This window comes from Ictidomys tridecemlineatus, chromosome 15, assembly GCF_052094955.1.
Source record: "Ictidomys tridecemlineatus isolate mIctTri1 chromosome 15, mIctTri1.hap1, whole genome shotgun sequence".
NCBI lineage: Eukaryota > Metazoa > Chordata > Mammalia > Rodentia > Sciuridae > Ictidomys > Ictidomys tridecemlineatus.
This window is the reverse complement of record NC_135491.1, coordinates 57920082-57947604: the sequence shown is the minus strand read 5'-3', so window position 1 is coordinate 57947604 and position 27523 is coordinate 57920082. Positions and strand designations below refer to the sequence as shown.

The 27523-nt window shown below is 69.4% G+C and overlaps 2 protein-coding genes across 5 annotated transcripts in view; one reads left to right on the top strand and one right to left on the bottom strand.

Annotated features, from left to right (window-relative positions):
• Gse1 (Gse1 coiled-coil protein) overlaps nt 1-27523 on the bottom strand; it is a 282134-nt gene that overhangs the window by 216181 nt on the left and 38430 nt on the right. The gene's annotated exons all lie outside the window — the stretch shown is intronic.
• Nucleotides 16402-24816, top strand: LOC144370941 (uncharacterized). Its single transcript, XM_078032779.1, has 2 exons — nt 16402-17101; nt 17983-24816. The coding sequence occupies exons 1-2, from the start codon at nt 16402-16404 to the stop codon at nt 19431-19433; spliced, it is 2151 nt and encodes a 716-aa protein (XP_077888905.1). The 3' UTR covers nt 19434-24816.

Here is a 27523-nt window from a genome sequence, read left to right as displayed (position 1 = left end):
GACTCAGGAGGCCGACGGGGCAGGGTTCAGGGTGGGAAGAGACACTGTGACAGCGCCCGCCAGGCACGCGGGAAACACAGACGCCGCTCCTGGTCGAGGTCCCCAGAGCCCTCGGTGACGCGTCTATAGGCCATGGACGTCTCTGATGCCCATCGCTCATGGGAGGGCCACCAGGGCCCTGCCAGGCGGAGCCCCAGCCGCCCACCGACTGCCCGGCCACCTTGGGAGGCCACTGGCCCGAGAGCAGCGCCAGGGGCTTGCAGGCCCAGCTGGCCCTCCCTCTGCCCTGGGTGAAGTTGACCAGACAGATTCCCCCGGGCCCTGGGCGCCTGTCATTGTCCACCTGAGGACCTGCCATTTCTCCTTAGTGCCTGGTGACTGGTGGAGGAGGCAAGGAGAGCGGGGACCTCCCGCAGGTGGCCCCCACCAGGCCATCGTCACCGGCCCCACCTGCCCCAGCTACAGACTGAGCAGCTACCAGAGCCCTGCTGTCACACGGGGCCCCTGGTCCTACCCGGAGCCTCGGAGCTTGGCTGGACTATGAAGGGCTCATTGTCCATGGTACTTAGGGACACAGTGGGGACACCAGGCGTGGTTTAGAGGTGACACGGTCCCATCATCCAACAGCAGCTCCACATGAGGCAATGGCTATGGCAGCCGAGCACCCCGCGCCCAGAGCCACCGGCCCGGGGAGCCTCATCCTCCCTGGCCACCACAGGCCGCCTCTGGGCTCTGCACACCTGTGCCACTATGGCCACCTCCTTCCCGACCCAGGGACGGCACACATGGCACCCAGGGGCCTCCCGTGCTCATCCAAGTCCTCCCGGTATCACCAACGGGAAGTTGCCCAGTGGCAAGGCCCCTGGCCTTTGCTGACCCAGTGGTCACTGCTGCGGAGGGCTGGATCCCAGGGCCTGGAGGAGGGCCTCCATGCCTGCCCCCGACCAAGCTCTCCTCACTGCAGGTGGGCTGCCCTCCCCACCTGCAGGCCTCTTTCCCAGCTTCCAGAAGGTTCCTAGAGGCCCGGCCAGCCTGTCTCCCGGGAGCCCCACAGAGGCTGATGTCCAGGCCCTTGCCCTGAGGAGAGGCCTGTCTCAGTGCGGGCTCTCCTGGGGACAGGCCAGAGATGGCGCCTTGCAATCCCTTCCCGGGGGGCCGCTGGCCACACAGGGAGGCCCTGACCGACCTGCGGGCCACGGGATCAGTGCTGCGGGGACCGGACAGGACCTCCTGAGGGGCAAGGACCCTGGGGCACGTCCTGCAGGGGGCTGGGGCTACTCGGGGGACATCCACGGGCTGCAGGAGCTGGCCAGTCAGACGACGCCACGGCACACCCCCACCCGCCGAGCACCTGCCCTGTCCGCACCCAGCCAGTGCCACCCTCAGGGGTGCCACCAGGGTGCCAGCCTCGGGTCCCAGGCACCTTGGCTGCCCCGAGCATGAGGTGGTCAGGGACAGGCGGAGGGCGGTTGCCCACAGGCGCCCGCGGAAGGCCTGGAGGCCCGGGCACCCCAGCTGCAGGGAGCACCCTCCTGTCCCTCCCTGGTGACTGCTGACGTGGCTCCCACTGGCCACGCCTGCCCACCTGCCCACCCTGCCCTGGGCACACAGGGAACGGCCCCTGCGAACCCGGTGGGGTCAGGTGGGAGTGTCCCTCAGGGGTCTGCGGCCCTATCAGCTCCAGGGCTCACCCCAGGCCTGGCGAGGGCCACCCTGAGGACACTCAAGGTCTAGGGAAGGCAAGAGCGCCGACTCCTGCTGCCCCCTACTGGCCACCAGCTGTCCTGGCACCTCACCGTGGGTGAGGCCTGAGTAGCCGCAAGGCCATGTCTGCCACAGCATTCGTCACCCGAGAGCAGACACCCCTGGTCCAGGACATGGAAGAGCCCCATGCCTGCCTGTCCCCTGTGGTGGCCAGGGCTGGGGAGCCCTCGGCCTGTGCCGTATGCTACAGGACACGTGCAGGGACGAATCCCCGCTGTCCCCTTTCTATAAGAGCGGCTACTAGTCACTTCAAAGCTGCCTGGGTGGCCTGGCTCAAAAACAAAAGGCAAGGCCCTGGGCCCCTGGGAACAGGCAGCCAGGCCGGGAGCCTCCGGGGGCAAGGCTGGTGCTGGGCTCTGACCACAACCGGAGCCGGGCGGAGTTTGCAGGCTGCCCAGCTCCGCCCTCTGGCCCTGGCTCCCCCCACCTGGGGCTCTGCTCTTCGGCTGCTCCTGCCAGGAGGCCACGGGCTCCCCTGCTGCCCCTGTTCTCACCCCCCACCCCCAGCAGGCCTCTCCCACTGCCCGGTGTCACCTGCACCTCTGCCGGACAGACCTGTCCTCCCATCCCTGCCTGCAATGGATCCAGCCTTCAGCCCCGGCCAGGGGTGGCTGGACAAGCACAGGGCCCCCCTCTCCCCCATCCCTTTGCATTTCAGATGAACCACATCCGGGTTAAGCACATCTGGGTACCACAGGGTCACGCGCCTGCTAGGAGCATTTACCATCTGACCGCGGCAGCTGGGCCCCACCTGGACCAGGACGCGCCCCCCTCGGCTCACACTGGGCGGGACGTGCCCGGACCCGGTCCTGGAACCCGCAGCACAGGTCTCGACCCGTCCTGGTGTGCGCCAGGGAACACTGCGTGGACGGGGGACCCGTGCTCTGGAAGGCGGGCAGCTGACCGTGGCCCTTCCCACACGCATCCTTCCAGACGGGCCTGGCCTGGCCTCCCTCGGCCATTGCGGGAACAGCTCCAGTGGGGGAGACGCGCGGAGGTCCTCGCAGGCCCCAGGCACTGTTACCTCCAGGTCCTTCCCTGGCTAAGCTGGGTGGCGGCTAGGCCCCGGGCTGGGGAGGACACACTGGCCTCCACCCCCCAGCTGGCCTCTGGGAAGCTCTGAGAGGACGCACAGAGCAGGCAGGGCCAGCGTCCCCCGCCCAGCCCCAAGTCTCAGCTGAGTCTCTGTCCAGCTGTGGAACAGCAGAGTGTCCAAACGGGCCCTGATTTGAGACCTGTGACCCGGGAGGGGGAGACAGGATGGCATCTCCCCCCGAGCAGACGGCAGCCGCAGGGACAGCACCAGGTCACTCCTTGACAAGACACAGGACGCTGGGCGGGAGGGACATTCCCCGGGAAGGCGCTGTCACCAGATCCCGAGAAACAGACTGCGGTGGCCCTGCCCTCGGGAGCCCACCTTGGGGATGGATGAGGCTGGAACGCAGGGAGGGAGATGCCAGCCGGGGCGCTGGGCAGTGCCCGTGGGCACACAGAGGGCACAGGTTCGCGGGAAGGACACGGGAGACCGTGGAGGGAGCCCAGGTGTCCACGCCCATGCCTGTGCTCATGCGTGTGCACGTGAGTGTGTGGGCACACACCTGTAGGGGCAGTGAGTGGACGGGCCAGCCTGGCTGCCCTGGCCAGTATGGCACCAGCTCGCCGGGCCGATCCTCCGCCCATCCCTGCTGTCCACAGATAGAGGCTGGGGACGGCTTCACGGCCACCCACCAGCGTGATTTCCAAGCTGCCACTCAGAGCAGGTGAAGCGCTCCTGGGGGGGTGGCATGGGGACCACTCCGGAGGCGGGGGCCGTCTGCGCCTCCACCCGCAGAGCCCCTCGCCAGGCACCATGGACCAGGTGGCCAGGGGAGGCCCACAGAGCCCCTCGCCAGGCCAGGCCGCTGTCCGGCTCATCTCTCACACACAGGGACCCTCGGCAGAGCTGGGACCAGGGACGCACTGTGGCCCCGGGGCCTGCTCACCCGTCTTGGGTCCTGGCCTCCCAGCTCCCCAGCGGCCAGGGAGAGGCTCACGAAGGCCCAGGCTGGATGGTGCCAGCTCAGCCTGGGCTGCGGGTGGCAGAGGCCAGGCCTTGGCCATGAGAGCTGCCCAGTGGCTCCCAGTCGGCTCCTGACTGCCCAGCCCCCAGGGCCTGCCCGGCCTCAGCCCTCTGTGCCCACTGGAGCTGGCCAAATCCCTGCTCCCCAGCTGCCCCAGGGTGACCAGCGGGGCAGGAAAACCTCTTGGCCAGGGCAGGGAGCTGGCAGGAAGGGAGCTGGGCGGGGGTGGGCTCACTGCCCGCTTCCTCGAGGGCTATGAAAGGCGCCCTTGTCCAGAGGAGAGGGGCCGGGCAGGCCGTCCCAGGACTTGTACCAGGGTGGGCTCTGGGCAGGGCAGCCCTCCCCAGACGCGGAGTCACACGGGACGAGGGTCAGGCCAGGCGTCTCGGGGCTGCGAGGAGACAGTGGGCGTCCTCTCAGGAAGAGGCTGGACAGGCCTGGGGTCTGGCCTGCCCACAGGAAGGACAGTCCCCACGAGCTGTCTGCACGGGGCCCTCGGGGCCAGCTTGGCAGGCCCCTGTCTGGAGAGGAAGGAGGCCATGGGGAGGCCTGAGGCCCCTCTGTGGCCACAGTCCAGCGGGGCCCACGAGACAGCCTGTCCCCGCTGACCAAGTCCCCAGACGGCACCTGATGCCCTCCTCATGCTGACCCCCAGCCCACGGCCCGAGCGCCTCTCAGAAGAGGGGACTCTGCAGATGGCGTGAGGCTGAGACGAGGCCGCGAGGCGGTGGCCCTGCCCACGCTGTCCTCACAGGAGGGGACCTGGGACACCACAGGAGCTGTGTGAGGACGAGGGACTTGGAGGGACGGGTCCACAAGCCAAGGGGTGCTGCAGCCACCGGAGCTCAAGGGGTGAGGGACCCGAGGCTTTGGACCCAGATGCCCACCTGCAGGGAGACGCTGCCCAGCCATGAGGAGGCCTCCTGAGTCCCGGCCCTCCTGCTGGACACCGAGGACAGTGAGGGTCTCGCTCATCTGTGGGGGAGCCGGAGAACCAGGGGCTTCAGGATTGGGGCTGCTCTCTGGGGGCAGCTGACCTCTTGGCCGTCAGGAGGGCCGTCCACTGAGGCTAGGGAGCCCTTCTCCACCCAACCAGGGCCACCTCCGGCGGCTGAGAATGCTGTGGGCGGGGAGTGCGGGGCCCTGTTCGTGCTCCTGGGTGGACGCCCCCCAGGGGGCCACAGTGATGACGGCCCGCGGCCAGTCCTCAGAGCCCTCTGGATGGACTGCAGACAAGACTGGCCACTGCCCTTCCAGAGGGGCTGAGGGCCACAGCATCTCTCCACGAGGGCCTCAGGGTCCCTCCCAGCTGGACAGTGAGGCTCCTCAGCCTGGGACAGCTCATCAGTGACTCCCAGGAGCCTGGACAGGGGACAGGGTCAGCGGGCCAAGGGCAGAGGGTGGACAGCAGGTGAGAGGGCCTGGGGGAGGGAGGTCCCAGTTTTTGTCGGGGGCAGGAAGACGGCAAGTGAAGCAGCTGACCCTCTGCTGGCTTCACCTGGACACCAGGTCCCCTGGGCCTCCAGAGAGGGGAGGAGGCCGGCAGTCACGGCCCTGAGTCCACGGTGCTGCTGGCCCTGAGGGGCGTCCCCTCATGCCCCCTCTGGGCCCCCGAGTCACCCGCAGGCCTGGCAGGGGCGGGTGTTGTGGGGCAGCTGGCGGGAGGCCAGGCCGCGGTGTCCCCAGCCCTGCTGAGCGGGTCAGGGGTGAGGCCGCGCTAAGTGGCTCTGCGGGCGCGGAGGCCGAGTGACAGGCGCTGTGTGAACAAAGACGCGCTGTCCCCGGGCAGGTCGTGTGGACACGCAGCCGCGACCCTGTCAATCCTCCTTTCTGTTCCTTTGTAAGAAGGGACGTCTGTTCCCGAGCCGCGCGGGGGAGGGGCGCCCGCCACCCGCCAGCTGCAGCCCCATCGGCTGCCGCGGGCACAATGGACGCTTCTGGGTGTGCCACCCTCGCCCGAGACCCCGCCCCAGGTGCGGCTGCCCGGCCGCCTTTGTGGCCCAGGCCTCCCAAGTGCCAGCTTAGGGCCGGCAGCTGGGCACGGCTCATTAGTCCCCAATGGCGGGGGCCGCGGGGCCGCGGGGCCGCGGGGGCAGCCTGGCAGCGGGAGGCTGCTCCCAGCCAGCTCCCTGGGGTCCCAGGGCGCCCACCACGCGCTGCCCTGGGCACTTTAGGAAGGGGCTGGAGGGGACCGTCCTCCCTCCCCTCCCCCCCCACGTCCTGCGGTAGCTGCTGCCCACCAGAAGCCCGCTCTGGCCAGCATGGTGCCCGCGGCGGCGCTGACCCGATGGGTCTGCCCTGGTGCAGGTCTCGGCCCGCCCCGGCCTGAGGGTCCAGTGCCAATCCCAGGCCAGCTCTGGACCCCACGCTGCTGAGCCAGGCCGGGCCCACCCTGTGCCGTTGGAGCTCCTCATCTGCAGGCCACGGGCCAAGCCTGGACCTGGACCCGTGGAGGGCAGCCTGTCGCTCTCCACCCGCACATGACCACGGGTGGCCAGGCTGCTTCTCAAGACCTTCTGGGCAGAGAGAAGGGCCTGCGGCAGGCGCGCTGAGGCTGCTCTGAGGCCCCTGTGCCCGGGGACAAGGTCCCCGCTGCCCGTCACCTGCCAGGGTCCTGCCTTGTAGCCTGAGATGGATGCGGCTTGAGAAGGCTGTCTCCAGGCCCGGAGGCCAGGGGCTGTCCGTCTTGACAGGGTCTAGGGTCTTAGGAAGTGAAACTGGGTCTCTGACCAGCTGCCCGGCTACCAGAGCAGGCCTTGCCCACGTCACCTCTGGATTCTGAGAAGGGGCAGCTCCACGTTCTCGTGAAAAGAGGGGAAACTGAAACAGGCACTACGGGGGTCTCCTGACGTTCATGGCCAGGGCCCTCGGTTGCTTCCGGCCACAGGGACCTCCCTGTCGCTCTGGTGGGGACTGTCCCTGCTGCTGGCCCAGAACCCAGGGGGAGGCAGTCAGTCCTCCTCCACTGAGCACCACTCTCAAGGGCTGGGGTGTGACTAGAGCATGTGCCCAGCACGTGCAAAGGCCCTGGGTTCCAGTTCCAGCACCAGAAGGAAGAAAAATAGCCCGACCCGGGTGCAACACGGCACGAACACGTCTCCGGGAGTCCCCAGCCAGGAGTGAAGGCTGGCCTCACCCACCGGGAGCCCTGGCCTCCGCCTCAGCTGCCTCTTAAGTCTGTGCTGTCCTGCCTGGCGCGGTGTCTTGGTCCACCTGGGGCCTCAGGCCACACAGGGTGGTCTATTCTAAGGATGTGGTTGACAGTGGGACCTCAGGTCACAGGGTGCCCTCGGAGGTGCAGGAGGCGGAGGTTGGCCATGTCCACGTGGTGAACCCCAGGGAGGACTGGGGTCTTGGAGGCTTAGGGCAGCCTGGGGCTGGCAGCACCCCCACAGCGTCGTCGGGGGGGCGGGCGCTGTCCGCGACTCTGTGGGGAGGGACGGCGGGAAGCCCTGTGTGGGGCCCTCCTGGACGTGCCCATGTGCCCTGCCCCTGGCCTCTTGCTGTGGCAGACTGTGACTGGGAGTGGCCGCACCGAGCTGAGTACTTGATGGCCCCCCAGCGCACTGCCACAGCAGAGGGGCCTTGGGGACCCAGCACCCTGCAGTCGGGGAGGGACAGTGGCCCTGGGAGCTGCCTCTGGACCACAATGGCTAAGCGGAGGAGGAGGGAAGACGCAGGGGACGCCCAGGGGGACACGGGCCCCGTCTGAGCAGTGCCTCCTGCGTCCACAGCACCTCTGAGGCCCCGGGAGCCCCGGGCGGCTGTGTCCACAGGTGGCAGCCCCGCGGCTGGCCAGTCCCCCCTGCTGCAGGCCCCTCTTGGGGACACTTCAGCGCCCTCACCTGTAAGGTGCCAGGGCCCCCCCAGCGCAGCGCTGGGTCCCACCCCGGGGACAGAGACCCTCGATGGCTGACACAGAGTGGCCACAGCAAAGCAGAACGTGTCCCCGGGCACGAGAAGGGCCCAGGGACACCAGAGCCCGGGGCCGGTGCTGCATGCCCTGGTGGGGACACCCCTGGGCCCCCCAAAAGGCCCCCTTCCTTCTGGAAGACGCTCCTCTAAGGGCTCCTCCAGCCCCCAGCTCCCCTCGCCTCAGGGCCCACCCTGGACACCCGCGTCCCCCAGCAGGGCCCACCCTGGACACCCGCGTCCCCCAGCAGGGCCCACCCTGGACACCCGCGTCCCCCAGCAGGGCCCACCCTGGACACCCGCGTCCCCCAGCAGGGCCCACCCTGGACACCCGCGTCCCCCAGCAGGGCCCACCCTGGAGAGACGGCCGCCTGGTCTCCAGGGATGTGGCCTCCAGGTCTCCGTCCTGGCCCTGCCCTCTCCCCTCCTGAGCTGGGGGACCTGGGAGGAGGTGGTGGGGACCAGCGGAGCTGAGGCAGGGCCGAGGGTCTCTCCTGTGGCCGCCGTCTGGGCCCAGGCTGCTCTCCACACGCGGAAGCCCTGGCTCAGCAGGATGGGGACTCCCAGGGGCCAGCGCCGGACCAGCTCTTCAGCTGGGACAGAGCAGGACCTGAGGCCACCCAGGGAGCTGCTCCGTGGGGACAAGGCCCCCCAGGACCCCCCGGAGGCCAGGGGGGCTCCCACTGCGGCTGCAGGGAGTGCTGGGCGCAGCTGCCGAGGGCAGAGACAGCGGGCGTCAGAGTGAAAGGCCACGGTCAGCTGCCAGGACAGGGCGTCCACCAAGAAGGGGTGACCACCAAGCCTGGGCTCAGCTGGGAAATGGACAGCTGCCCTCCACAGGGGCCCTGAGGTGGCCCTGACTCACAGACCCGCACAGGACGGCGGGCACTCTTGTCTCTAGCAGGAGCAAGACAGCCACGGTCACCTGCAACCACCTGGTGGCCGCGCCTCCTCTGCTGGCCTCGCTGCCCCGTGCTCACCTCCAGCGGCCCCAGAGACGCCCAGCAGCCGTCAGCCAGCACCTGCTGCCAGGAGGCCCCGCGGGGCTCGTCCCGAGGGCCTCTAGGGCGCCCAGAGCAGGCCAGGCCCCGGCGGGACCCCCCGTGCTGCCCACCTGGCTTCTCCTGGGACACCCCCTTCCTTTCTGAGGGCACAGCGGGCTCTCCTGGCTCAGGAGGACCCGTCCCTACAAAGCCAAGCCTCTTGCCCTGGTGGTCATCCCGCCTCAGCTACGTGCCCATGGAGTCTCGGGAGGGCCCCCCTGGCACCAGGGGCCTCTAAGACCCTGCTCTCTGGGCGTCGCTGTCCTTGGCAGAACCCGCCCAGCAGGCTGCCCTCAGGAGCAAGGCCAAGTGAGGCCCTTGCACACAGCAGTCACTCTAAGTGCTGGCCACGGTGCCCAGTGGGTCGCACCACCTCGCCCCGCGGGCAGGCACCTGAGACCACAGCGGCCAGCTGTCCCTGCGCCCCCTGGTGGTGGGGAGCCCTTCCTGCAGGGGAGGACAGGTAGCCACCATCCACGGCCAAGGTGGACAGTGACGTCAGGCGGCTTCCATTCTGGGGACACTCAGCGATTCAGCACCAGAGCACGGATCTGACACCACCTGCAGGTGTCCCCTGACCTTAGCCCCACCAGGGTGGCCCCGAGTGAGGCGAGGGTCACGTGGCAGGCCTGTCCCTTGCCCACCCTGAGCACCGCCCGAGGCGCCCACCAAACCCTTCCCGCCCCGACACACCTGAGCTCAGGTCCACCCCCCAGGGGCCTGGCCTGTCCCAGCCGGGGGAAGGGAGGGACAGGGTCACCCACACGTCACCGTCCCCATGTCATTCACTCGTGACACCCGGGGGGACCCGGCACGAGGGAACACGGTGACAGTGCTCCTCGACCATGGGGCTGATCGTCACCGCGGCTGGCCCTGCCCGCCTCCACCCCCAGCCTCACATCCACAGGGCGCCGTGGAGAGGCCGGTTCCCGGCTCTGAATCAGAGGCCCTGACCGGCCCTGGAGACCGGGGCTCCTCCTGCTGCGTCCACCCCGCCTTGGCAGGAGCCTGGACGGTGGGCGGGGACAGGCTGACCAATCTGCAGCTGGTGGCCACTGGTGACCTGGGTGGCAGGACGTTCACCAGGGCCCTAGCCCTCGCCGGAGGAGCCCGCTGAATGAGGAGGCCGCCCCTGAGCAGGTGGGAGGACCTGGCCGTCTGGGCAGGACGCTGCTGGGTCACCCGGATTAAATCAGCCATGATTCCCGGGCTCCAGAGAGGGGCTGCGGGGACTGTCCCTTACTTCCCCTCCCCGTTCCCGAGGCCAGCGGCAGGCAGCCATCAGCACCAACCCCAGGGCCCCTGCCGCGCTGGGGCGGAGGTGGGCAGGGGACAGGCAGGTGCAGCCTGAGACGCGCAGGGGACTGACGGCCGGGGCGCCCGGGCACAGCGAGGTGCAGCCCTGGCCACAAGGGAGCCCAGAGGAGGGGACACCGACCAGGCGTAAGTCCCAACCCTGCCACGGGGCTGGCAGCCACCAGAGTGCAGAGGACCCTGCAGGAGGGTGGCCCTGGGGACCTGTGGCCCCTGGCCAGCGGCTCCAGCCCCACAACCAGGGCCAGGCTCACAGACGGGCAGAACCGGCTGCCCCGTACGCGGGCACCTGTGTCCCCCTCCTCCAGCCCCGCTGAACCCCAAGACCGGGAGGCAGGTGGTCGGGGGCGCAGGCTCCCACTGTCCACCACCCGGGCCCCGGCCCTGCTGCACACGGGCTCCCTAGTGGTCAGGACCGGGCTGAGTCCCCACCAGAGAAGCCACACAGGGCGCTGCTGGTGACGGCTCTGGAAGCACCGTCCTCTCCAACACAGCCGGGAAGGCTCGGGCCAGCACCCGCCTGCTCCTCCAGGAGGACCTGCCCAGCCCCACGCCACCTGGACCAGAGCCACTGGGCAGCACGTCCAGGGGCGGAGCGGCAGCGCCCACTCTGGGCAGCACCCACTCTGGGCAGCGCAGACACAGCGGCGCTGGACGCTGGAGGACCAGGAGCAGTCCCCCCAGTTCCGGGACGCCCCGCCACGCCTGAGCTCAGCCTCCGGCCTTGGGCGGGGGACAGAACGTGCCGCTGTGAGCCGCGGTGAGGTCCTCTCCCCGGCCTGACCGGGCGCCTCAGGACGGCACGTTTGTCCAGTCGCGTCAGATCAGACGCTCACGCGCACAGACGTCCGTCTGTGAATTATTCAGGAAGCTGATCAAAGCGGAAAGTCAGACAACTTAATCTGCCCGCAGCGGACGCTGCCCTTCTCCATGGAGGCAGATCTGGCAGCTCTTCTGGTCCACAGAGGGGGACTGAAGCTCAGAGAGGCTAAGTGGTTTCCCCAAAGCTGCACAGCAAGTCGTTGAGGCCCTGGGCGAGGGCTCCTCCCAGGCTGAGGACCGAGCTCCTGGCCTCCTTGCTGGGCCCTCGGGTCAGGGCAGGCTCACGACCTTGCTGCTGACCCCGTCAGCCCAGAGCCAGCTCGAGTCAAAGGAGGACACGGGGCCTCTGCTGAGTGGCCGGACACTGCTCTGTGTCCATGGGGCCAGGGAGGACTGTGGGGGGGCCTCCTGCAGGGGGAGGGTCTCCTGGTCAGACCCCTGCTGGGCGGAGCAGGGCTGGGATGAGGTCCGGCCTCCCTGCCAGGTGGAGGCCGCACGCTGTGCTGAACGGGGACCTGTGGACACGGCTACCCTGCCGGGTGGACAGTCCTGCATTCAAGCATCCCCCAGGATGCCAGGGCAGGACGGGGCTGGCCGGGGCCAAGAGGGCAGGGCTCTGGTGGCTTCAGGGAGAGGACACGCGGCCCAGGCCACACAAAGGCGCTCTGCTGTAGCGGCTGGCCAGCTGCTCCCTGGGGACAGCGAAGGGGCAGCCCTGGCCTCCTGGTCTTGCCTCTCACCCAGTGCCAGACGGGCTCAGGCACCCAGTGGCCTACCTAGGTGGCTAGTCCGGACCCCAGCTCTGCTGGGTGACCCGGGGCGAGCAGCACACCCACTCTGTGCTTCAGTCTCTCCACCCCACAGTGCAGACGATGGGTAATCCACTGTAGGTGGCCTGTGGGTCCCGTGGGCCTCGGTGGTGGCCAGGGCTGCAGCCGGCTCCGGGTGCCACTGCCACGGATCTGCCACTGCAGATGGTGCCCCCCCTCCTCCCGCCCGCAGCCATGGCAGGGCTCCCGCACAGCCTGCTCAGGTCGGGGACTGTGCAAGCTGATGACGCTGCAGCACAAGTAAAGAGCAACTCAAAAGCAGAATGCAGGAGGCGGCCACCTCCTGTCCTTCTGGGTCTGTCCCAGACCCCTGGAAGGCAGAGCCGGGTACAAGTACAGCTTGGTACACAAAGGTCCTTCCCTCGCTCAGGACACGCGGCCTGGTGTGAGCTGTGTGGCCTGGATGCCTAGTTTGTGTTCTTGTGCAGTGTATAACCTGCGCAACGGCGCATGGCAGCTCTGGAATGAATGAACAGGGGCCAAATGAGAGACAGAGGGTCTCAGGACTGCTCCTGGTCTCTAGAAGCCCAGCATCTAGGTGGCAGGAAAAAGACCCATTTATGTGCCAGTTAAAACCAGCCAACAGAGGGATCAGCACCCGATGGGTGGGATGAGATGACCCGACTGCGGCGACCCTGGAGGACGGGAGGGACCTCGGGTGGCTGCTGTGCTCCTGAGAGGCGGCAGGGCAGCGGGGCCTGTGAGCAGAGCCTCAGCAGGGCTGCAGCCGCGAGAAGCCCCGCCCCGAGGAGACTCCCCGGAGCCAGGAAAGGCCTCTCAGAGGGAGAGGGAGGAGCAAAGGCCCTGCGGCTGGCCTCGGCCCTGCCAGCCGGGTGTGGGGGGGGGCGGGGGCAGACTGGGGCTGGAGGTGGGGGTGGCAGGCTGTGGCCGTGGGTCACCGAGCCATCGTCACCAAGCCATCGTGACCCACGGAGGGCCCAGGTCTTCCAGAGTCCCACAAAGCCCGGCGGGCGGTGCGGGCAGACAGCGCCCCATGCGGCCTGCTCTGGCCTGCGGCTCGCGGCCACCCCGGGAGGCCAGGCCTCAGTCCTGCCAAGAGTCACACGTCTTGCACAATTTCCGGGAGCCAAATCCGACAGAGCCATCTGTCTCAAACAGACCCCAGCGCTCGCCTCCAGCTGGTCCCTCACACGCGCCAGAGCGCTCGGTGACGGTGACGGTGCAGAACACTCATCTGCCAGCTCGTCCCCATCCCCCGAGAGCAAGCAGGGAGGCCAGAGGCGCCAGAGAGGCGAGCGCGCGGCCGTGGCTGGAGCACAGGCAGCCAGGCGGGCCCCCGCGGCTCCCGGGAGGCAAGGCCCCCCGCTGCCCCCGCCCCACTGGGGACCTCCCCGCCACCCGCCCCCGCCTCCTGGCTCCCCGCCTCCTGGCTCCCCGCCTCCCGCGCAGGGAATCCGCCTCCCGCGCTGCCTCCCGCGCCGGCTGACAACGGAAACACCGGCTCTGCCCCTCCCCGGGACGCAGAGCAGATGTTGAGATAGCCTGATCCTTCATCCTTCCAGAAAAACCCACCAGCCGACTCCATCTGCAGCTGGCCATCGGGCCATGGACGGCTCCCCCCACGCCACCCACTGCAGGCTGCAGCGGCTCGGCCGCCCGCCTCGTCCAGGCAGGTCGTGCAGGTGGACGGCTGCCCTGCGAGGGGACGCACGCCCAGGGCCACAGGCCCGCTCAGACGCGCCTTGGTCCTTCAGAACCGTCACTTCCTCTGTTCCCGTCTCCAATGGCCACCTGGAGAGGACACCGCCTGAGCCCACCGTGGGGCAGAGGGTGGCCACCGTGCTCCTGCTGACCAGGGCTGGGCCGTGCAGGCGCCAGGTCTCACGGAGGCTTGCTGACCCCGGGGGTGGCCAGGCAGGACCCGAGGGGCACACCCAGCCCTCCTCCTCTGTTGGCCCCCCGTCCAGCACCCACCCGGCCCCAGACCACGGCCCCCAGAGCCCCCCACGCTCCTGCTGTCCGGGGGCTGTGGCATCCTGCGTGGCCTGGGGCCCAAGAGGAGGGACCCGGGTGTCAGGCTCAGCCGCTGCTCGGTGCCCTGGGACCCGGTGCGAGGCCCCTCCGTCCATGAGACCTGGGACACGGCCTCGGCCCCACCCGGGGTCACCATCTGGGTCACCACCCGGGGCGGCTCCTGCTGCCCGCCCGCCCGCCCGCCGGCCCGAGCAGGACTCGGAGGCACCCAGCCTGCCGCAGTGGGCCTGTGTCACCTGAATCCCTGGTGATAGTGACATCTGTCCTTTGGTGTTCGTGGCACCTGAAGATTTAAAGTGACCATTTTCCCCCCTGAGAACGCGCTTTGGGGCAGCGTGCTCGGACAGGGTGCCCGCAGCTGCCTCCCTCGTCCCTCTGCCCAGTGAGCTGGGGGCCACCGTCAGCATCCTGCTGTGGGCAAAGGTGGCTTTGTGCCCTGTGGTCCTGTGCCCAGTGGCTTCTGCTCCGGTCTGTCTTGAGCTCTGCCCTCCTACCAGAGCCGCTGCTCAGCCAGGCTGCCCTGCCTGCGGGAAGGAGGACCCCAGCCCCTCCGCACTCTTAACCCGGGTCCCCTCCACGATCCCCCCGCCCCAGGACGGCCCCTCAGGTGGGCCGCGCCTCAGCGGGCTGGGGTCCAGGCCGCCGGAGCTCCGCCCCCTGCAGGCTCAGGGACGCCCTCAGCTGGTGGACATAGAGGGGGGCTCTGGGCCTGGAGCGCAGGGCTGGGGGGGGGCGGAGGGGCAGGGCCTCACCTGCCCAGCTCACAGAGCCTCCAGGGGCCCTGCCAAGGCCTGCCTCCCTGCCTCCCTCCCGCCTGCCCTCCCCCGCCCCGTCTAATCCACTGTCACGTTCTTGGTCCCTGAGCTGCCCGCTGTGACTACACGCCAAGAGTCATCCTGCAGCCACACTACGCGTCCCTGCGGCCGCCTCTCCATCCTCCTGACCCCTGGGGCTGGCTCCTGGGCCGGGGGCATCTTGAGAGCTGAGCAGCTGGCCTCGAAGGCCGCAGAAGCTGCCCATGGGGACGGGCACAGCCCTGGGCACGGTTCACAGCTGGGAAGCAGCTGGCCTCCCTGTCCCCCCACTTTTTTCTTTGGCTACTGGGGACTGAGCCCGCGGAGCTGCACCCCAGCCCTGTTCTGTATTCTAGGGTCAGGGTCTCACGGTCGCTCAGTGCTGTCACCGAGGCTGGCTCTGAACCCCCATCCTCCTGTCCCCCACCCCCAGCTCCCCCTCCCCTCCCGTCACAGGAAGGACCTGAGGCCCTGGGTGAGCAGCTGGACCCGAGGACAGTGTGGCACAGGGCCTGAGAATGCCTGGACCCGAGTCCCAGCTCCTCCGGTCCTGTCTGTGTGGCCTCAGGCAGGTGACTCGAGGTCTCTGGGCGGTTTCCCTGACCGGGGAGAACGTGGCCTCTCCCCTCAGGCTGGTCGGCCCACCCAGGCCAGGGCCCGCACCACCTCTGCAGGTCCATCCCGCGGGGTCGGGGCCTGCTGCGGCCGTGGGTGCAGCCTGGCTGTCTGCAGGCCCCCGCGGGCCCCCAGGCCTGGCAACGGTGGACGGAGCCCAGGCCCCCCTGGAGCCCTGGTCACCCGCGCTGCCCAGGACAGCCCCGCCTCCGCCCCGGCTCTGCAGAGCCCTCTGGCTCCTCTGCCCCCACGTCCCGGAGCCCAGGCTCGGGCCAGGAAAGGCCGGGCAGAGCTGGGGAGCGGGCACAGGCGCCTCCACTGCCCGCGGGCGTCCAGGCACTGCAGCTGCTGCCCGTCTGCCTCGGGACCAAGCGAGGACGCGGGGCGGGCAGGGGACCCGGGGGGGGCAGGGCGGGGACCTCCAGGTGGAGCAGAGCAGAGGGGACGGCCTGGGGCCGCAGGGGGCCAGTGCAGGTCGGGTCACTCAGCCAGCTGAGGAGAGGCCCAGGGACAGTGAGGACACCGAGGCGCAGCCCCCACTGGCAGCCGGCCGGGAGCCTCAGTCCTGTGTCCCCATCACACCACGCCGGGCAGCACGGGGACTGGCCAGGCGAGCAGCTCCCAGGGCCTGACCCAGAGACCCAGGGGCGCCACACATGGCCTCGGGACACCCGGTCAGTGGGGAGACCTCAGCACTCGGTGACCACACAGCACTGACCTGTGCTGCTGGCAAGAGGCCAGCCCTCAGAGGGCAAGGCCAGGCCGGTGGCCCAGAGCAGCTCAGGTCACGACAGAAAACGGCCACACGGCCTCCCTGGCCGCAGACCGCCTGGCCACCAGCCTCCTGCCCGGGGCCCGCTGCATGGCGTCCAGCAGCCGGGGGCCCACAAGCACCTGGCAGCCTTCACGCACCCAGGGGAACTTGGGGACGGTCCTCCCCACGCGAGGACAAGGACGGTGGAGCCACGCGGGCCCTGCTGTCGGGGGGCGGAGGGTCCGTGTGCTTCCTGGACGGTTCCTGCGGAGTCCACCTGCAGGCCCGGGCAGCGGGACCTGGCCCCTCTGCAGCCTGGTCCTCCCGGGGGGTCTGACCCTGGATTCGGCTCAGCCCAAGGGACCTGCCTGTCACCCCGTCCTTCCGCCTGGCTTTCTAAAGACAATGGCCCAGACCCTGTCCCCAGGGGGCTCTGGCACCTGGGAAGCGCTAGGGTGAGCAAGGGGACGAGAGGGTGGCACTCTGCAAGTGACAAGAATGGCATGGGGGACCGCAGTCCCCAACGAGAGGTCACGGGGCCCGGGGGGTGCGCAGGGCGCCCTCAGCCCAGCCTCGGCCCTCACTGGCGGACTGAGCTCGGGTGCAGCAAGAGCCACGCTGGGCCCCGGGGGGCTGGGGGAGGCCGGGGGAGGCCGGGGTGCAGCCTCCTGCCTGCCGCACCTGGGGCGCCGAGCAGCGCTCCCGAGGGGCCAGTCCAGAGGCTGCGCCCACCGTCCCCTGGAGCCTGAGCACCAGCCACCAGCTCTGCACACGGGGAGCCCAGGAGCAGGCTCCCCTAGAACTCGGGTCCCCACGGCGGACCGCGGACGGCGGAGCCCGGGAAGGGAAGGCGCGCAGCAGCAGTCCCAGAACCCCCGCGTGCTGGCCTGGCCACGGAGCAGGCGGGAGGCACCCGGGCAGGAGGACAGCAGGGGGGACAGCAGGGGGCAGGGGGGACACCAGGCTGGGCAGGAGGACAGCAGGAGGGCAGGGCTACTCACTTCCCAGGGCTGCTTGCTGGCAGGAGGCGCTGGAGGGGAGGAGGCCACCCGGTCAGTGGGACAGCGCTCCTGGGCCTCCGCCTCCCGCCCCGCCCCGCCCACGCTGCCAGCCACAGTGCCACACCGGCCCGCGGACGTGCCAGGCCCCCAGGCCCGCCACCCTGCACGGCAGACCCTCCGCATCCTCGAGGTCCTCGGTAAGATCACCCACAACAGGGCACCTGGCCACGCGGCCAGCCCAGGGGCGGCCTGCAGACCTGCACCCAGGAGGCCCAGTGCTCAGTGCTGGGTGCCCGTGCTCAGCAGCAGGGAGCTGGGCAGAGGGGGCACCCGCGCCTGCAGGAGGGTGGCCGGCCTCAGGGCCTCCTGGGCAGAGGTCCCGTCCTCACCTTCCTGGGGGCGGGCGTGAGGTCAGGAGGAGCCCAGATCACAGTCCCCCGGGCCCCACAGGGCGGCCCCACCCTGGGTGGGAAGCCACCAGGCGCCTGCTTCCTGCCACAACCCCCTGCACCCGGAGCTGGCCCCCTGCAGGGGCGAGAGGCCCAGAGGAAGCCACAGGCCACCCCCAGGCAGAGGCCCTGGGCCAGACGTCCAGGTGGGTCTGGCACCTCCCACAGTGCAGACGTCCAGGCCAGGGCTGGCAGGGACACAGCCCGGGGCAGGGACCGCAGAGCAAAGCCCGGGGCAGGGACCGCAGAGCAACAAGGGCCAGGCCGCGGGAACTGACCGGGGGGAAGGGCAGGAGGGTCCCCAGCAGGCGCCACACTCTCCAGCTGCACTGGCCCAGCCCGACCCCGCGCCCTGGGGCCCTGCCCTGTGCACCCCGAGGGGCGGGCTCTGCCTGTCCCCCTCGTCCCCTCCTCGCGAGGGCCTGCTCCCCGCGGTGCCCTCCTGTGGCCCCAGCCCTGCTACTTCCCTGGCAGCTGTCATGGGGGTGCCCCTCACTCTGCCCCTCCCCGGGGTGGTGGAGGCAGGCCTGCCTGGGCATGGTGGGTGCCTGGGCACTGGGGTGAGGAAGGGCTCTGACCGCGGAGCTGAGCTGGACTCCCTGTCCCCTGAGCTGGCTTTTCCTTCACAGCACCAGCCCCAGAGACCAGGGGAGGAGACTGGTGGCAGGTGTTTGGACAGTGGCCACCAGAGGGCCTTCCAAAAGCCCTGCAGGTGCAGACAAGCTGCTGGCCTCGGGCACTCTGCTGTGTGACCTCAGGCAAGTCACTCCACCTCTCTGGTCCCAGTTTCCTCATCTGCAGAGTGGTGACTGAACCCCACCAAGGGCTCGAGGAACAAGGGCCACCTTCTCTGGGCCTGGCCACACGCCAGGCTCCACAGTGGCGGCAGCTGAGGGGCTCCCCGCTGCCCCCGGCTGAGCCTGGGGCTCTGAGGCCCAGGGGCGTGGGAGGCGCCCCCTCTGGCTTGGCCCACAGCCCCTCCTCGCGAGGCCCTGCACCCACCTGCGCGGGAATAAACCAGCCAGCAGCCAGCGGGCAGCAGGCAGAGCTGCGGGGCCATCTGCCCGCCTGGGCCCGGCCCCTGGCTTCCCAGGCCGAGGGCGCCATCTGCTGGGCACGAGGGACCTCACACCACTCAGCCCTGGCAGCTCTGGGAGCGACCCCAGGCCCCATTTGTCTGAAGTCCCTGTCCCGACCGGCTCCCCACCCCCAGGACACACCTCTGGGTCTGACCTTGACCCCCACGGCCCAAAGGGGCTGCTGTGGTGTCTCTGGAACCTTCTCCCCAGGTGCAGTCTGTACTCAGAGCACGTGGACCTCGTGTCCAGCTGGGCAGAGCACGGCCCTGCGTGCGCAGGCCCCTCTGCAGCCACCCTGCCTGGCGCATGAGCCTGGCCCCCCTGCTCTACCGTCCCCGCCTCCAGGCCACTGCCCAGCCTCCTCCCTCGGGCTGCCTCTGCAGCCCCAAGTCTCACCCTCAGTGGAAGGAGGGGGCTGCTGGCGCCCTGGCTGGCGGTCCTGGCCCGCGGCTGTCCCAGCTCCTCCCAAGGGGGCAGTGCAGAGGGTGGGCGGGAGCCATCCCCCACCTGCAGGCAGCGGCCACCCAGGCCCAGGTCAGCACCTGCTGCCCGTCTGCTCGCTCCACATCTCGGCCCCTCATGCCCACCCCCTGCAGCACCAGTGTGGCTGCCAGCGAGCTGTCACAGTGTCACGGGGCACCGCAAGCCTGGAGAGGCCTCAGAAAGTGCCCTTGCCACCTCTCCTTCCTGCCAGAGAAGCAGGAGGCGGGGTGGAGGCCGGGCCTGGGGACACTGCAGGGTCCAGGTGCGCTCTCTGCAGCCAGCAGGGCACCGGAGATCCACCCCCGGGGACAGGTGCCCAGACGGGACGCGCAGGCTGGGCACAGCCAGGAGCCCCCTGGACCAGCTCTGGCTCCGTTTCTCCTGCTGCAGGCTCCAGAGGCCCAGCCCGAGAGGGCGGGAGGCCAGGCTGCCCGGCCAGGCCCCCAGAGAGCCGTCCTGGGGCCCGTGGGTGCTCCACGAACGCCCCCCGGCACCTCCTCCCGCTCCTGAGCTTCTAGACCTTGTGGAAAACACGTGGGGCACCTGGGGAGCAGCCAGCACGCCCCCGGGCACTGCCCTGGCCAGTCCAGCCCAGCCGCACGTGGTGGCTCCCCGTCCTGGCCCTGGCAGGCTCGCCTGCCACCTGTCTCTGAGTCACCACCCGTCATGGCTCGGAGAACAGGGACAGGCCACACTGACCCATCACCAGCAGATGGGCACGTGGCTTCCACCTCTGGCCACTGTGCAGTGTCCTCCTGAGGCGGAGGCCGTGGCCTGCACAGAACCCGCCCTCCTCACAGGGGACCTGCTTGCTCTCCATGGCCTCGCCCCTCCCCCAGGTGAGGACACTGGGCCTGGGCAGCCAGCCCCAGTCCCGCCCGCCCGAGGGGAAGAGGGCCAGCCGGGCCTCGCCCTCTCCTGAGTGCCCGCCCAGCCCCAGCCCTGCGAGAAGCCCTCTGTGCCCAGCCGCGCCCCGCGAGGCCAGCTGAGGGTCCACGCACACCAGCCACTCCTTGGGGACGGCTCTGCAGGCTGAGGCCAGCGGCGGGGCCCAGCACCCTCCGGCAGAGGTGGAGAGGAGGAGCCCAATCCCGTTTCCAGGGACGTGAGTCTGCCGGCCTCACACTGGGAGGCCAAGACAGTGGTCCAGGGGCCTGACTGGAGAACATGGCCACCGTCCCGTGCTCCGGCTGCAGTGCTGGGAGCCGGCCTCCTCCCACGTGGCCAGGCGCGGGGTGGACCGCAGCAAGGACAGGGCTGAGAGGAAGGGAGCCTGGCCCCCGCTGGCCTGCCCGGCTGACGGCGGTCAGTGCGCCCACCTGCCCGGGAAGCGGCCTCCACCAGAGGGCCAGGACAGTCCTCGTGAAGGCCCTGCGGGGCTGGCCTGGGGCGGGGCCCCTCCACCCGAGGCCCACGCGGCTGCTTCTCCTTGGACGCTGGTTTCTGGTCTGAGCAGGGGCTCGGCCACTGCTCCTGCTCCCACACTGAGCTGCGCCCCAGCCGCAGTGCCACTCAACCAGGAGGTGACCACAGCCCGGCCAGCCCCTCTCCTCACCAGGAAATGGGGGCTCCCCACCCCCTGGGTATCCCTGCAGACCGCTGGCCGCCTGGGCTCTGCAGCCCACCGAGAGCCGCCCAGGTGCCTCCCTCTAGCTGGATGGACGGCTGTGGCGGGGCCAGACAGGCCCATTTAGAAAGAGGGTGGCGGGACGCAGACAGTGCCCCTGTAAGTGGATTTGCCCCCCTAGCTGTCCCTTCTGGGCCCCACAGGACTAGGCGTCAACAAAGCAGCGGCAGGAAGCCCGGAGCAGCCGTGGCTGGCGGGGCACAGGCCCCACTGGGGGCTCTAATTGCTTCCAGATTCTGAGGACGTTTGAGAAGCTCCACCTCGAACCAGGACCTCTGGCTGCCAGCCTCCCGCGGGGGCAGAGAATCCCAGACGCCCTGAAGCCAGCGGCAGAGGACACCAGGAGGGGGATCCACCCGTCCCTGGAGAGTTCCGGTGGCCAGGGCCACCACCTTGGCCACAGGGAGGGCTGGGAGCCTGGGCAGCGGGCTGCGTCCAGGGCGGGGGTCCAGGGCACGGGGTTTCATCCCAGCCGCGTCAGCAGGGGCAAGTCACATGAGTCACACGTGGTCTGGCCAGGTCTGCAGAACAGGCCACCCAGCCCCCAGCGGTGTCTGTGGGGAGCAGCCGTGGACCTGGTGACCCCGGGGGCCCCGGGCTCAGGGCCACGGTGAGAGGCGTGGGGTGCAGTTCCCTTGGGGACACCAGGAGCCTCTGTACCCAGGCCTGTGCTCAGAATGGAGGCTGCGGAGGGGCTTCCGGGGGTGGGGAGGCCCTGGAGGCAGCTCTGGGGAGCAGAAGTCCCCTGCCTGGTCCCCAGTCACACAAGCCACACGCACCGTGTTTACGAGCCTCCCTTAATGAGGAGAGGGGAGGGCACCCGCTGCACCCCCCCACACACACAGAAGTGCACACACACAGAAGTGCACACGCGCACGCACGCACTTCTCCCTCCAGCTGCCAGATGACAGCCGCCGCGGTCTGAACGTTACAAGTCAATTACGCTGTCCCCCGCCTGTCTCTGCTGCCGCTGGGGAGGTCATCTCACCATCTCTGGACATGAAAGAAGGACAGGGACGCTCCCCAGGGAGGGGCCCGACAGCCCTCGGGAAGCAGAAGCAGCCACCCGTCAATCACGGGGGGGGGGGGGACTGGAGGTGGGGAGGCTGGTGTGTCTCACCTCCAAGTGACGCAGCCCAGTCAGCAAACCCACAAGGCCCGGCCCCGCACGACGCTGACCACCCTGCCCCTCGGGTCCTGCCTCCAAGGTGCCCACCCCAAGGTCACATTCAGGACGCCCTGAGCCTGGCACTCCCGACAGAGTCCCCCTCTGTCCCCTCCAGGCCCTGTGTCTGGGCACCGCACGAGTGGGCAGAGCAGGGGACCCAACGTCCACCCGGAAGGAGGCAACTCAGGGAGTGTCACCAGGACAGACTCAGATGCCCTCAAGGGGACACCACCAGCCCACAGGGGTGCAGCCTGGAGCCCGCAGGGCCCTGGCCAGCCTGGCAGGGGCGCCCTGGTCCTGTCCCCAGCCCTGCTCCAGCCCCTCTGTCCTGTGTGCTCTGCAGCCCTGGGCGGCTGGCCTGACCCCGCCAGGGCCCGGGTGGGGAAGTGGAGCTGGGCTGTGGGCATGGCACAGGAGGGTCACCCAGGAGCAGGAGCACACCGTGAGCAGCTGGTCCTCCCACACCAGCGCTCTCCCCTGGGGCCATCAGGCCAGACCTGTGCTGGCACCTGTGGCGGGGCCCAGGCCCCATCCCTGGAGGGCAGCTCTTCCTGGACAAGCCGCTGCTGCCGGGAGGAGGCCGAGGAGACCAGGTGCAGAGGGACCGCCCTCCCGCCCGCCCAGCTGCATGGGTGGCGAGCTGGGCCCTTCCCACACGTGGCTCACTCAATCCTGCCAGCCACCCGCCCGTGTGGGCACTTCCGCTGTCCCCATGTCACAGATGAAGAAAGTAGGTTCAGAGAGGCCCTGGTGGAGGGCCACGGCTGGTCCACGGCAGAGCTGGGCTTCGAACCAGGCACCCAGCGCCAAGTGTGTGAGCATCGACAGGGCGCACGGCTGGTGGGGGGCCCCTGCTGCGGTTCTGGGGGGTGGGAGGTGAGCAAAGCAGAGCCCCGGGGGGGGGGCAGGAGAGCAGGGAGGTGTGTGAGAAAATGGAGAGCACTGGCCACGGCTGGAGGGAGAGGCCGGCCAGCGCCGCCCAGGCGCACAGGAGCCTCTGTCCCACCAGGCGCAGCGGGTGCAGGGAGCCGCAGGCTGGGCTGCAGTCTGCCCCTCTTCACCCACTCCCCAGGCACCGCCCTCCCCTCCTTCTCCCACCCTCCTTCCCGGCTCCTGCCAGCTCCCCAGGGAGGGGCGGTGGGGGGCGCCCAGGGGAGCACGGGAAGGAGGAGGGCTGGCGGCTGGAAGCCCTCCCCCAGGAGCCTCCGCGGGGGAGGGGAGCAGAGCTGGGCTGCGGCCCCCTCCCTGGGAACCCTGGCTGGGGGGCTGGACGCTCTGCTGTGGGCCAGGAGGGCTGGGCCTCAGGGGACGCCTGCCGGGCAGCCGCGCTGCTGCCGGGTAACCTTCAGCCCTGACCTCATTTCCCACCGAGGCTTCTGCAATTTCTTCCAATTTTCCACATAATTAGCCGAGCAGGAGACGCAGCCTCTGCTCTGGAGGCCTGGCCTCCGAGGCAGGAAGGAGCAGCTGCTCGGGCCCTGGGCCCTGGCAGGGAGGCCCCCCCCCCCCCCCCGCAGGCCTCCGCGTCAGGGGGTGGGGGCAGGCGGGGGCGCGGCGAGTGCTCAGGCCCAGGCCGGAGTGGGCTTGCCAAGCCAGCTGGGGGGCTTCAGACCCGTCCTCGGCCCCCCGCCTCCCAGCTCACGGTCACCCGCGTCTGTAAGTGTCCACCAGGGCCTGCCCGCCCTCCACCCCAGCTCCCTCACCTCCTCCCCTCCCTGCAGAGGCAGGGCCAGGAGGGCGGGCTGGGCCCTGGCTGCCCAGCTCCACTCCAGCTGTCCCCACCGCCAAGTGACAGCCCAGAAGTTGACAAGAAACCGGTCCAGGCGCAAGTCCCGGAGGGCAGTGGACACGGGTAGGGAAGGCCCACTGGCCTGGCCATGCCACTGGCCCACGTCCAGCGCGGGGTGAAGGTCTGCAGGCTGGACCTCCCTCACTCTGGGGGCCTCAGTGTCCCCGCTGATCTGTGAGCTGGGTCACCCTGTCCTTTGGCCTTGCTTCTTCTTGACCCGGGCACCCCTGGAAACACAAGATGCGCACCCAGGTGGCCTGCAGCAGGGACAGGTCCCCAGCACCAGGACCTGGAATCGGTCCTTCCTGCCACAGCCCTCGCCCGCATCCTGGGCACAGCAGGAGGGCACCAGAGCACACCAGGGCAGCGCGCGGGCACCTGGGCCTCCCCTGCCCCGGGGCTCAATGCCCAGGTAACCTGAGCCTGGTGGCCCTCGGGGCCGGGTGACACTCAGACCCGGGATTCCTACTCGGGCTTGAACACCCGAGCTGCCTGGTGGGACCCAGTTTGGGGTGTCCCTGGGCCAGGAGTGTCCCCCCAACTTCCCAGAAATGCAGATTCTGTGTCATAAATGCTGTGACCGTGGCAACCTGCGCTCCGGAGCCCTGGGGACACTGTGCCGGGGAGCACCCCACCCCGAAACCTCAACCCACAAGCCACACGGCGTTGCTAACAAGCCACAGGACACGGCTGATGACCGGCCACCTCCTGGTCCTTGGCCCCCATCTGAGGTTGCGGTCTCCTCCCCTGCACTCTCCAAGCCCAGCCACCTGGGTCACTTGTCACTTAGCCTGCAGGGTGCAAGCAGGCCTGCCCCTCCCCAGCAGTCTGCGAGGGTCCCACACGGTACAGATGTGATGGGTCACTTCTGCTGCCCAGGGAGGACAGCTCCCTGGGGACAGGGCTTTCTGTCTGTTTTGTTTGCTGCTTGACCTTCTGGGATCACACAGGGCCGCGTGCAGTAGGTGCTCAGTGTGTGCTTAACTTGGCACACAGCAGGCGCTCCTCAGTGTGAGCAGGAACCAGGCCCTGCCCGGCCTCAGGGCTCCATCCGCAGTCCTCTCTCCTCTCTGCTGTCCACACGCTCCAGGAGGCGGGGCAGACGCTGCTCTTACACCCACCCCGCAGACTGCGCAGCTGAGGCCTGGGAGGTGGCCCCGGCCCAGCATGGGGGGGGCACTCTGGCCCAAGTGCTCACTGGGACCCGCGGTGGGCGGACCAGGTGCCGAGGATCAGGTGGACCTTGCTCTCCTTCTCCCGGGGAAGGGAGGGGAAGCCTGGCCGGCCCGGGCGCCCAGGCGGGCAGACGCTGGCTAATTAGCTGTCAGGAGCAGCCGCTCGCCGGCCCCTCCCCGCCAATCTCGCCTGGAGTGCCCTCTGCCACGGCGTGTCACCACGGGATGAAAGGAAATGTGTTCAAAGAGGGACCACTAACAAGAGCAGGGCGCTCGGGGCCCAGGGAGCGAGGGCCGCCGTGCCCAGGAGGGGATCGATTGCGGCCCCTGGAGAGCGGACCTGCCGCGGCCTCCCGAGGGCCTTCTCCGGGGCCTGGGGGGGGGCCTCCAGCTGGGGCAGGACATTCTCTGGGGGAGGCCAGCCAATCGGTCCAGATCCCGCCCTGTGTGACCGGGCAGGTCGCTCTACCCACTCTGCGCCAGCCTGCTCGTCTGCAGGGAGGGGCGGGGACCAGGACCTGCCACACCCCACCTGGCAGCGCCTGCTGAGCCGCCCCCCCCCAGCTCGGGAGTGCCCAGTGCAGGGCTGGGGATGTGCGGGGCCAGCAGCGTGGACGGTGGCATGCAGGCAGGAGCAGGGGGCTCCCTGGAGGGGGACTGCAGGGCACCAGCGAGCCCGTGGGTCACCCGTTGCCATGGAAACCCACCAAGGTGCCACTTTGACCTAACAAGCATCAAGGTCATCGAGATTACAGTCGCAGGTGTCACCCTGAGACCAGAGGTGACCAGAGGGCTGGCTGGCTGCTGCTGGACGGGCATGGGCCACTGTGTGTCCCCCATGGTGGGCTGCATCTGGGAAGCCACCAACCACTGCAGATGCCCAGGCTGGGGGTGGGCCCTTCAGGCCGTGCCCTGCCTGCATGTCACCGTCCCCTCTCTGCTTACCCATCATGCCCCACACTGTGCCGTGGCGCCCCCAGCCCAGGACTGACGAGAACCAGGGGCTGTGGGCAGCGGGGCTCAGGGAACCCGTGTGTGCCCTTGTTGGGCACTGGCCCTTCTGTAGCCTCCCGTTCCTGCTGAGCCTTGGCAGAAGGAGCCCTGACCCTGTAGCCCCTGTCAAGCTGGACAGGGCTGCTGCCCCTGGGCAGCCCGTGTGCCCGCCACAGGCCTGGCGCAGGGCGCCCCGGCTCCTGGTCCTCTGGTGCTGCCAGGGGGAGGGCATCCTGGGCAGCTGTCCACCCCTCTGTGCCTCAGCCTCCCCGGGGAGAAGTGGGCTGGCCATGCGGCCTCTGACCTCCCTGGACAGCTGCTGTGACCGCGGTCTCCTCTGACATCCCATCTGCTGTGCTAGATCTCACACGTGACAGTGTTCAGTGCCCAGAGCAGAGGCCGCAGGGCCGAGAGGCCAGGAGGCCCAGGGAGGCCTGGGGCACAGGCACCCCACCCCCGGGGACCCCCATAGTGGCCCCTCATTCCTGGCCCTGAGCCCCACCTCCCCTGGTAAGTCCAGGCCCCTCCTGGGCTCAGGGATCGAGGGGCCTCTCAGGAGTGGCTCTGGCCCTGAGATGCAGGGGGAGCACAGCCTGCCCAGGGGTCGCCATGGCAACCGCGCAGCGGGCCAGCTGGCAGGAGCGGGGCTGGCAGGACGCAGACCTGGGTTCCCCCGGGAGAGGTCTGGGCAGGCAGGACAGGGCCTTGACCCAGATGACAGACATGTCCCTCTAGGAGGAGAGCGTGCTGACCTGTGGGCGGTCACCCAGGGAGGGGTGACATCTGGGGACAGGCCCCTCCCCCCCACAAGGCCAGCAGGGCTGCTGCTCTGCCCAGCACCACACCCTGGAGGAGGGGGAGGGTACCTGCCTCCTGGCCTGGCCTGCGGGCCTCCCCCTCCTTCCCCGTGGACAGGGGACGCCTCCAGGCCCTCCCGGACCCCGCCTGTCCCCTGCAGGAGTTCAGAGCCAGCTCCAGGGACAGAAGGCCACTGCCAGGGCACCTGGGTCCCCACGCCTCCCTGCCCGGCTCATGACAGGGAGAGGGGCAGCGGGGCTCTGGTCACCTCTGTCCCTCCTCACAGTGGCTGAGGGCCTCCGCTCCCCGCCAGGCTGCCCAGGTGCCACACGCACTCCCCACCCCAGCGGGGGCGAGTCCACCCTGCGGGCCACCAAGGAACCCAGGCCCAAAAGGCAGTCCAGCCGCCCAGGGTCACTCAGGGAAGCGAGGAGCCAAGGTCAGGCCCTGTGCCTCCCGGGGTTCGCCTGCTGGGCCAGGTCACCCCGTGCGTGGTGACAACTGGGGCTGGAGGAACCAGAAGTGTCCGGATGCTGCGGATCTGCCAGTTCCAGGTGGACGTCCTGCTTTTCAACAATGGAGACCAAACCGATAACGAATGTGACGCATCTGTTCCGGTGCCACATGCGCTGAGGCTCGGAGAGTGACAGGGCATGCTCCAGGGGACAGAGGGTGCCAAGGGTGGAGCTGTTCCGGAACGTTCCCTTCTGCCAGTCCCCTGGTCTAATACGGGAACGCACCGGTCTCCTCGGCCTCCCCACCCGGCCTCCCCCACGCAGCCCTGCCCAGCGAGGGCAGCACCGGCCCAGAGACCACACCACGATGACAGGATGCTCCAGGTTGGGGCCGTCACAGTAGCCACCTGCCACCCGCGGCCACAGAGCACTTGAAACGCGGCCCATGGGACCGAGGACCTGAAGTCCTCATTGCGTTTCATTTAAACTTGACCTTGATGGCCACAGGGGCAGGGCTGTGGCGCAGAGGTACCTGGTTGCCTGGCACGTGCCTGGGTCCCCCCAGCACATAAATGAACGCACTAACGTAAGTGGCCACTCGTG

Bases quoted from the DNA above. Each gene is read 5' to 3' on its own strand.
- LOC144370941 (XM_078032779.1), top strand. From the start codon at position 16,402: ATGGCATGGGGGACCGCAGTCCCCAACGAGAGGTCACGGGGCCCGGGG. The intron at 17,102-17,982 runs GTAAGATCACCC...TTTCCTTCACAG, and splicing joins CCGCATCCTCGAGGTCCTCG to CACCAGCCCCAGAGACCAGG.